The sequence below is a fragment of the Dioscorea cayenensis genome, chromosome 11 (genome assembly GCF_009730915.1).
Source record: "Dioscorea cayenensis subsp. rotundata cultivar TDr96_F1 chromosome 11, TDr96_F1_v2_PseudoChromosome.rev07_lg8_w22 25.fasta, whole genome shotgun sequence".
NCBI lineage: Eukaryota > Viridiplantae > Streptophyta > Magnoliopsida > Dioscoreales > Dioscoreaceae > Dioscorea > Dioscorea cayenensis.
In genome coordinates, this window is record NC_052481.1 from 11,181,417 (window position 1) to 11,191,793 (window position 10,377).

Genomic DNA, 10,377 nt, shown 5'->3' on the forward strand with positions numbered 1-10,377 from the left:
TTATGAAAGACAACGTCAAACTTGGGAAGGCATTGAGGGAGGAGTGCTGGTCTATATGCTTTCGCATTGCGTGGACATCCACGGCTAAAAAATTCGATGATACCGTGAATGAACTGCAGGCCACATCACCCGAAGCCCATCACTAGTTGATTAAAAAATCGGATATGGCACATTGGTCGAATTATCTGTTCAGAGGTGATTGTTGGGGTGAGATGTATTCAAATGTCGCGGAGTTGTTCAATGCTTGGATCAAAGAAGCTCGCCATTTACCGGTGACAAAAATGGTCGACTCCATAAGGTCTTCGAATGTTGATTTACACTTAACATTTGGTGTTATCCTTTAAAACGTTTCATAATTGTTTAAATATTATTGTCTGACTTTAAATATTATTTTCATCATTTAAATATTTATCCTACTGTTTAAAATATTTTACAAATTATTTAACCATCACTGTCATTGTTTTACCTTGTTTGACATTTGTGTTCTATGTTGTACAGGTTCAAGTTGATGCACATGCTATGTAACCGCCGTGAGCAAGAGAACAAATGGGAGACCTACTTATGCCCAGATATACATTCAAAAGTAGAGATAATTATCGAGGATAGCCAAAATCTTCGTGTTGGTCGTTTTGTCGATGATCGTTACGAAGTGATCGACCAGTGCAACAACTCTGTAGATCTTGCCATCAGAACTTGTTCATGTCGAATGTGGCAAGTTTATGGTATCCCTTGCAAACACGCTTGTGCTGCAATAATGCAGACAAACACCAACGTTCATCAATTTATTAGCGGTTACTTCACCGTCGACAATTACAAACTGGCGTATAAGGAAGCTATATTCCCCATACCTAACGATGACAAGCCTTCGGATGGAAATTGTGAGCTTCGTTTGTGACTGCCTGTGACGAGAAGACAGCCTGGGCATCCTAGACGAAAGAGGATTGAGTTGCAAGCGTTTGATATCCGCGAGTTACATTGCAGCCGCTGCCACGGATCCGGTCACAATCGTAGATCTTGCAATGAAACTGTCGCCGACTAGGCATTGTAAATAAGCTGATTTCTAAAGAGAAATAAACTGAATTAAGTGCCAACTTTTCATATTTAAACAGAGAAACTCTTATTTTTTACAGTGAACGCATTTATTTAAACAGAGACAGTGTAATTTTAAACAGAGAAATTGAAAATTTAAACATTTAACACTGATATTTAAACGATGATTGGTAAATTTAAACAATGAAACTGAAAGGTAAACAATGACACTGTAAGTTAAACAATAAAATAAAACTGAATTGAATTTAACCTGCTTTACAATTGAAAACAAACAAAATTCATATTGAGAAAATTTGTCATGTTCTTCGAAAACGAAAACAATGAATTGGATTTGACCTGGTTTACATTTGAAAACAAATAAAAAACTAGGAATTCTATCAACCCGCTTGCGACGACCCCCCTTTTTCATGGACGCCGGCTGCCTTCCCTCCTTAAGTATGCGGGAAACATACTTTAATCTCAGATAAGGGACGTCTGTCTGCGGTAGCCGTAGCTTCTCATCGGTGAGTAATTGCTCGATAAACCGCATGACATAGACGGCGTAGTCGACACTTCCTTGTTTTTGTCATGGGGTTTCCATGTCATGAACTAATGGGTACTTTGAGGTCGCCGACTCGCCGAACTTCATATCGACATAAATGTCGAATAGATTCCGTTGTCGAGGATACAAGTTGAGATTAGAATACCGATTATTTACCAAATACTATTAATCGGACACAATTTATTAAAGAACTTACCATGTCCAACACGTTTTTATCGTACCCCGCGCTTTGGCATGAAGAATAATGCATGTATTCTTGTTTCTCATTGTCAAGGACAACGACATGGAAGTGGCCATTCATGATTATCGGGAGGATAACAATTTAACTTTATGCAAGTTGCGCCCGGCATATCTGATCATAGCCATAGTGGTTTCATGTGCGTCGTCTTGCTTTGATATAAATAGCGCCAGTGGTCGTGTGATGGAGGCGCGCTTCTTGTAAGGATATGTTACTTTGCTCAGCGACTTTTGTATTATGCATACGAAAGCGTCCATCACATCGTCTGTAACTATCTCCTTCCCCTCAAGCAAAGTGTATAGTTTGTCCCGTGTGGTGCTGACAGCGTCATTCTTCCACACGACAGTGCTGAGGTTAAACGATAACAGATGTAATTAGACCATATTGTAACTATTTAAATAATATAGATAATTTCCAAATGATATTATAAATACTTAAACGTTACATTGATAAATTAAGTGATAATATATAAACATTTAAACACTATCATAAAAACTTCAAACTTACCTATCCATAGGGCAGTTGAGGAAGATCCTTATCAACTCTTGCTCGTATTTATTAAGACGCGATTGGCCAACCCATTTTTTCTTCTTCGGAACAAAGACTTTTCGAGCCTTCTTGTCTAATTTTTGATTGGCCTCGATCATATCTCTCGTTGCTTGGTCGGGGTCATCATGCGGCACTGTTGTTGAGCCTTGATGGTGTTCAGCACCAGCAGCATCTTCCTTCGATGCGGGGATGACGACAACATCAACCGCAGATATATCCTTACATGCTTCTTGTTGTTGTGGGATTGTGTCTGGCTTCGATGCGGGGACGACGACAACATTAACCGCAGACATATCCTTACATGCTTCTTGTTGTTGTGGGATTGTGTCTGGCTTCGATGCGGTACTATCGGCCACGACCACAGCAACAGATTCAACGATCTTCTCAACCGTGGCCACGGCAACAGCATCAACGGGAGACACACCCTTAGCTTGTTCTTGTTCTTCAGGAATTGTGTCCATCTTTGATGCCGCACTCTCAACCGCCGGTTCCACCGGGTCGGGGATTTCGTTAACAATAGAGTAAACGATCTTCTCAACCGCAGGAATGGTAACATCATCTATGATCTCCTCCACCGTCACGGCCATGTCATCAACGGCGATAAACTCAACAACAACATCAGCCGCCGATGGTGTTGCTATTATTTCATTGTCAACCGGCGGTGGAGACAGAGGCATTATTGTTCTCCTCTTTTTCGCAAGTCTCTTCGAATGTGGTCGTCTTGGAATGGCCACCCCGATGATGTCGTCATCGTCAAATTCCGACGCCTCATTCGTCCCGGGTGCTTCATTTCTTTGGAGGGACGGTGCAGTCATTGTGAACGTCTTTCCAGTGCCTCAACCCGAGCAACAAGTCGAGGAAACTCGGTCATCAATATCTGACCCGAATGCATAAGAGTTGCAGTGACATCTTCACCTAGTGCCGTCGGTGGGGCTGCCACGGTCGGAGGGGCTGCCATGGTCGGGGGGGCTGCCACAATCGGGGGGAATGTCGTTGTCGTGGTCGTGGGGGGTTGTTGCAATCTGGCGGGGTAGGGGAGGGCTTCTCTGGCGTCGAGGAATGCGTGCCCGTGGTGGGCTGGAAATAGGAGAACGGCGTAGAGCGCGCACGAAAGAAGCTGCCCTCTCATCCTGCCTTCGAGCAAGTGGTTCCGGAGCAATAGCATCCATCCGTCGGTTACCTCGAATAAATATATCTTCTTAAGCATTCGCCGGAACCAGCTCAGGAAACTAACATATGTAAACAAAAAAATTTCAGCGAAATCATTCAGTTTAAACAATAAAAACTATATTTAAACATTATAGAATGTATTTAAACGAAGAACAAAATTTTTAAACTTTTATGAATAAGTTTTAAACTGTAAATAATGCAAGTAAACGCTAAATAATATGTTTAAACATTAAAGACTTCTGTTAAACATTGTTCATGATTTATTACCTCTTTTGCTTTGAGCGATGACAAGCTAGTTTCTATCGTCACTTTCTTCCGGTAAGTACTTTCACCGTAACACATCATCCTTGGGATCTTGCCGAAACGGACTTTCTTTCCGGTTCCGGTTAGCTCGTAAAATCAGATGTTAAGCGCGAGCGAGAAACCCTTAATATACCCTGTGTTGGTCTTCTTCCCCGCGCATCTATCTTGCACTCGAGTGGCTGCTTGTGAATGTCCTCCATAAGCCACTTGTGCGTCGCCTGCACTCATGCGTATCGCCCCATGGCGGGTAGATCATCGACATAATCAACGATATAGTTCGGAACCGAGCATGATGTATTTGGGAAGAGACTGTACCCATGAGGTACACCATCAGGAGTTTGACAAAATTTTCTTCTTCTTCCCTCTGTCGAACAAGTTGCACAAGAGTGCTCTTGATTTAGTCTCTGTGTCTCTCGTAGGTTTTTGATAAATACCTCCCTTCGAAAGCTGAGCGGGTTTTTTTCTTCTGAAACACGACTGCGTCTCCATTACAACGTAGACCAAGAACAAGGGTCACATCTTGAGGCCTAAAACTCAGCAAGCTTTCCCCGATTCCTGAATTTATTGGTGCGGCCATCGTACCTTTGCAATAGAGAATCAAGAAGGACCCTCTCTTGGAATATAGCTTCCAGCTCAGTAAATGCTGCAAACGGTGTCCTTCGGATGATCTCCCAGTGTCGAGGGGTTATGTGAACTTTCAATTCAACCAAGGTCTCCAATATCGGTGTCAAGTAGCATCACCCATTAACTAGGTTGACCGCCATAATCACAAGCCTGCGACAATAACAACACATTCAACAAGCAGTATTCACAAATGTTTAAGCGGAAATATAAGGTTTTAAACGGTAACCTCTCAATTCATAAACAGAGATATCACTTGTTAAACAGAGACCTAGTTTCTTAAACATAGGCAATAATATTTAAACAGAGACAACAATATTTAAACAGTAACCTCTCATTTATTAAACGTAGACCTCATTTGTAAAACTGCAACCATATCAAATAAAAGGGGAAACGCACATTATAAATATTACACAAATCATAACAATCGAAAAAACTATTTCGATAGTGTATACATACGAAAATGCAAAACAAAACAAAACCCTAGCCGAGAAATTACCCTGCAGACTAACAAAAGCCCAGCCGAGAAATCCCCCTGCAGACTTCAATATCTTCCAATAAAAACAGAACCACAAAACAAAATGAAAAATCTTTCTTTGTAACAGAATAGTTAACATAAAACCATAATCAATACCTTAGATTGCAAACTGATGACATACTGAATACTTGCGCGGGACTTCTCGTTCCAGATACCGGTGGAAAGGGAAAAGTTGAAATTACAAAGGATGTGCCGGTAGAGACAACTTCAGAAAGAAAAAAAGCTGAAGACGCGAGTTGAGAAAAAACAAGTATACGGCTCCAGTAAATTCGTCTCTTGGAGTTACCCTAAGGAAAACCCCCCACTTCCTCTCAAATCGTCGAAATGGCTGCAGCCACGACTCCCCATGCAAGGGCATTTTCGTCCATAAAATTTAAAAATCACTCCGTTAACCACCGTTACATGCTTTGGGGGTTTGAAAAACATAGAGTTTAAAAGGAAGGGGTTTTTAGGGATTGCAAAATTAATGGGGTGTTTTTGGCAATATTGCAAACTTAGGGGGTTTTTTTTTTGGCAATTTCCACAATTTTAGATTCATATGCCTTTTTTAAGGTGTATATTAGTATATATGTTTGGCGGATTTCCTTTATGTTTTTAAAACCCTTACAAGTGCAGTCGAATTCATCATCATTATTATTATAATTATAAGATATAAATCAAAACGGGTGAAATAAAAATACCAACTTTGTTATTATATATTAGTCACCTCACTAATACATGTACACTCACTTTTATTTGAATTTTTTTTAATAAAATGGACGAACATAAAAGACAAATTAAATTAATACTATAACATTCCTATGATTTCACCCTGTGTGAACTAAAGTTTAAATTTATTTATTTAACAAAAATATAAACACTCTATGTAAAAGGTAGTGCTAATTAATAAAGAGATCATTACCTGGAATGATTTTTTTAATTAAAAAAAATATATATTTCCTTTAACTTAAAAAATTATTTAGAAAATACAAATAATATTATATATACACAAATACCAAATCCATCAATCCCCTCCACTCCAAATGAATAAATATATAACTATTCTAACTATTTTTTTTTAAATAATACACATGAATATTTAAACCCTAGTAAGAAACTAATCCACCCATGACCAATTAATAACAAGTCACACACACAAAGATTGCATGCATGAGGCCATGAGCTCATATAATGTGTGTATATATATTGCATATGCATGCTCTCACTAAACGACAAATAATAGCATGGATAGCATCACCACTCTACTTTGACCTTTTGACTCACTCCCTCCATATTTTCATTCCCTCCCAAAAACGCCTCCTTTCCATTCTCCAACCACTGTTTTCTCACTCTATGGGGAACTGCGCCGCCTCACGGCTCGCCGCCGGTGATGAGGACGCGGTGGCACTCTGCCGGGATCGGAAGACACTCCTCAAGTCCGCTGTTGACTGCCGCTACGCCCTTGCCGATGCTCACAGCAACTATATACACTCGCTCAGCGGGGTTGCCGCTGCCATTGGGATGTTCGTGGCGCGGCACTCCTCGCCGGACTCCATTCTGATCGCGTTGCCTGCGCCTGTGGCTGGAACGGAGCCGGCGTTCTTACGGCAGACGCCGACGGAGGCAAAGCTGGAAGCTTTGGAGCTTGAGAAGCCGGTTTCGGCCCCGGTTTCAGAGGAGGAGGGGGAGGAGAAGGAGGGGGGTTCGAGGGGGATGGGGTATGGGTATTATGTGGGGGAAGTGGCTCCGGTGGTGGGAGATGGGGGATTTGGGTGGGATTTCTTCAATCCTTTTAATGGGATGGTTGGAGGGTTGAGAGGGTGCTCGGAAGAGGAGCTGAGAGCGGTCAGGGAGGAGGAGGGGATTCCAGAGCTTGAGGATGAGGATGAGGTGAAGAAGGGAGGGATTGAGGGTGAGAACAATGCGGAGGTGGTGAAGGTTGAGACTGAGGAGCAGGAGGAAGAAGAGGAGCAGGAGAAGGGGCTTACAGTTATGGGAGCTCCAGAGAAGGAGAGGGAGCTTTTAGAAGCTTTGAGGAATGTTGAAGATCAGTTCATCAGGGCTTATGATGCTGGGAAAGAGGTCTCAAGGATGCTTGAAGCTAGTCAAGTTCAGTTTCAATCTGGTGTAGATGGGATCAAAGGTGACATTTTTTTTTTTCAGTTTTTGCTTCTTCTTCTTCTTCTTCTCCTCTCTCTCGCTCTCTCTCTTTTCTTTTTTGTTTGCCTTTGATTTTGCAGGTCCTACATTGCAATCTGTTATGCCTTTTATTATGGAAAAGAAGCTGTGTGTGTGTGTGTGTGTGTGTGTGTGATTTTGTAATATCTTCTTTTCTTTACTGGGTTTCCCTTTGTTTTGTGGGCAATTAAGTTTTCCTTTTCTTGTTTTGATTTGCTATCTTTTCTGTGTTGCGTATAGCGATTATGCCTTTTGCTTCATCATTTATTCTCTATATGAAGCAAGAAGTTGATTTTTATTTTTATTTTGTTTATTTTTGGTATGATGTTCTTCAACATGTGTTTTGCCAATGTGTTTTAATTGCCCTTTGGATGAGGAAACGCTTGGCTGTATATGCCTTTGTTTAGACAGTGCTCTTGATTCATTGACATCATCTTTGATCCCTTGTTTTGGGTTTATCACCATAGAGGTGGAAAAGTAAATTTTCTTCTTTTACTTTACTGTTGTTTGGGTTGGTCATTCAGTACAATGATTATATTTCTTTTTGGTGTATCTTGCAGTGCTTGCATTACTTTTATTACTTCCATTGCTCTCACAAGGAATCTAGTATTCACTTCTGCTTTACTTATTTTTTGTGGTGGTATCCAAAGGTGCAACTTTTCTTTTCCCTTTAGTAAAGATTAAGAGAAAAGATGCTATTCTTTTGACAGTAAGAGAAATTTCATCTATGAGGCTATGTTTTAGTTTGTTGTTAGATTAGGTGTAAGCAGCATATTCGCCTAACCTCTTTTCTTTTACTATCCACTATCTCATTTGGAGTTTGTGCATGCAGTTCCAATGTATTTTTGTTTCATTGGAGTTCTTTACATGTTGTTGAGTACAATTTGGTCAAAGACAACAACCAGTGAGCTGTTTTTATTAATGTAAGTGCATGTTTAAAGATGATAAAAGTGTATGCTATTCTTTAATGTAATATTGTTTATGCAGAGAATTCGTCAAAGATCATTCAGGCGATCACGTGGCATCGATCTCCTTCATCTCAGTCTTCTTCATCATATAGGAGTTATACTGCATCGAGCTCAAATAGCACGTCATGGACTGAAAGCAAGAGTGATATATTTTATGACTATGGTGGGATGGAATCAGGAAGTCATTCTCAGACTCTTGGAAGGTTATATGCTTGGGAGAAGAAGCTGTATGAAGAAGTGAAGGTACATACTTTTTATGCACTACTTGAATTTCATTTCAGTTGAAATTTCTCTCCCTCTCATCAATATTTTACAATTAAATTTCATACAATTATTGCCTACACCATTCACAATGTTTTGCAAAATGCCTCCTTTTTTACTGCTTGATACCGGGTAAGTCCTTTGGATCATTTGTTGTTCTCTGGAATTTTAATTTTTCTTCAGGCCAGATATCAGTGTGCTCGCCATCTAACTCATCTTGTAATTTGAGTTGCAAGTAAGCTCAGTATGACCATGCTCTGTTTTCCACCTCTGCATGGGACTTGCTTAGTTTTATATTTTGTTGCATTACAAACACAGTGTTAAACTTATCCAATAAAAGTTACATAGTTACCTAGTATAATATTAGGTGCATGTGATTAAGAGTATGTATAGTCTGTCTTTGGATTTAATTTAAGGTGTAATCAGACACCAACTGTAGAGGGTTTGTTTGTATCATGTATAAAACTATGTTTCTCTCATTTTGGTCTTAATCTTTTAGGACGGAGAAAGTACCAGACAGGTTTATGAGCGCAAATGTGCACAACTAAGGAACCAGGATGCTCGTGGAGCTGATCCACGGGTTGTGGACAAAACTCGAGCTGCAGTTAAAGACTTGTACACAAGGATCTGGGTTTCATTACGTTCTGCTGATACAATATCCAAAAGAATAGAGAAACTGAGAGACGAAGAGTTGCATCCGCAACTAATTGAGTTGATGCAAGGGTAAGCCAAACGATATCATGCATTCCAGGAAACTTAAGCATAAGACGCTTTAATTTGTGTTCATGGACTTCCTTTCTATTTCTCTTCTTCTGCAGCCTGCTGCGAACTTGGAAAGTAATGCTAGAATCACATGACACCCAGAAACAGATCATGGCTGAAGTGAAGTTGTTCACCTGCCCAGCTTATGGAAAGTACTGCACTGATTCTCAGCGTCTGGCGACTGTTAAGCTTGAGGCTGAACTTCGGCATTGGAGGACATGCTTTAGAAACTATGTTGTTGCACAGATAGCATATGTTGAAGCAATTGATGGTTGGCTATCGAAATTCATTGTTCATGATATCGAGTACTATACTCGTGGTAGATCTTCCTATGGAGCCGGAGCTCCACCTCTTGTCACACTCTGTCATGACTGGCTATCCTCACTGAGAATTCTGCCGGAAAAACAAGTCTCATGTGAAATGAAAAGCTTCATCAGAGACATCAGAGATTTATGGGCTAAGCAAGGAGAGGAGCAGCATCAGAAGAGGAAGGTCGATAGCCTCGCAAAAGAATTCGACCGAAGGATGCAAGCATTGCAGAAAGCTGAAACCAAGGTTCTCGAACTCAACCCTTCCGAGCTGAAGGCTGAACCAGACGTGCGACAGAGAGTGGAGTATTTAACTGAGAGAAAGGACTCATTAGAAATGTTCAAGAATAAACTTGAAGCCGAGAAGGTGAAACACCGGGAATGCATGCATGAGACAGAACGAGTGACTTTGAACGGTTTTACTATCGATCTCAGCAGTATTTTCAGAGCACTGAAAGAGTTCTCGAATGCTTCAGTGAAACTTTATGATGAACTACTGGTTCAGAATGAGAAAGCTAAGAGATCAGTTGAGGATGAGAAGCCAGCTTACATAGAATAAGGCTCACATATGCTTTGAGGTTTGTAAATTAGACACTGTAGTTGTTCATGTTTTAAATACCTGCTTATGAAGGTTCTGATTAATTGTTGATTAGGTCTCTAACTTGCCCCAACATTTTTTTTCCTTAACCTTTTTGTTACCTGATTTCTAACTATATCAGGAAAAAAAAAAAATTGTCTTGTAAGTAATAGTTAGAATTCAGGTGGAAAGAGTGTTGTTTTGGTTAGGAATGGGGGTGGGGCGGGGAATCTCCATTCCCTCAGGGGCTCCGCCCTACGGGCGGGAGCGGGGAAAAAAATTTCTCCCGGCTAGGGGCGGGGGTGGGGCGGGGAATGGTCTCCCGCCCCACGGG

The 10,377-nt window shown here is 40.8% G+C and overlaps 1 protein-coding gene across 1 annotated transcript; it reads left to right on the forward strand.

Annotated features, from left to right (window-relative positions):
* The first annotated feature begins 6,092 nt into the window (after positions 1 to 6,092).
* Positions 6,093 to 10,133, forward strand: LOC120271917 (protein ALTERED PHOSPHATE STARVATION RESPONSE 1-like). The gene is made up of 4 exons (XM_039278602.1): positions 6,093 to 7,132; positions 8,155 to 8,378; positions 8,896 to 9,119; positions 9,215 to 10,133. Exons 1-4 carry the CDS (start codon positions 6,181 to 6,183, stop codon positions 10,023 to 10,025), a joined length of 2,211 nt encoding a protein of 736 aa, XP_039134536.1. The 5' UTR covers positions 6,093 to 6,180; the 3' UTR covers positions 10,026 to 10,133.
* Positions 10,134 to 10,377: the final 244 nt, after the last annotated feature.

What these genes read in the sequence shown, in the direction of transcription:
- LOC120271917 (XM_039278602.1), top strand. Translation starts at nt 6,181, where the DNA reads ATGTGTGTATATATATTGCATATGCATGCTCTCACTAAACGACAAATA. An exon ending in TGGTGTAGATGGGATCAAAG is followed by an intron (nt 7,133 to 8,154) that starts GTGACATTTTTT and finishes TTGTTTATGCAG; the next exon opens with AGAATTCGTCAAAGATCATT. An exon ending in CTAATTGAGTTGATGCAAGG is followed by an intron (nt 9,120 to 9,214) that starts GTAAGCCAAACG and finishes CTTCTTCTGCAG; the next exon opens with CCTGCTGCGAACTTGGAAAG.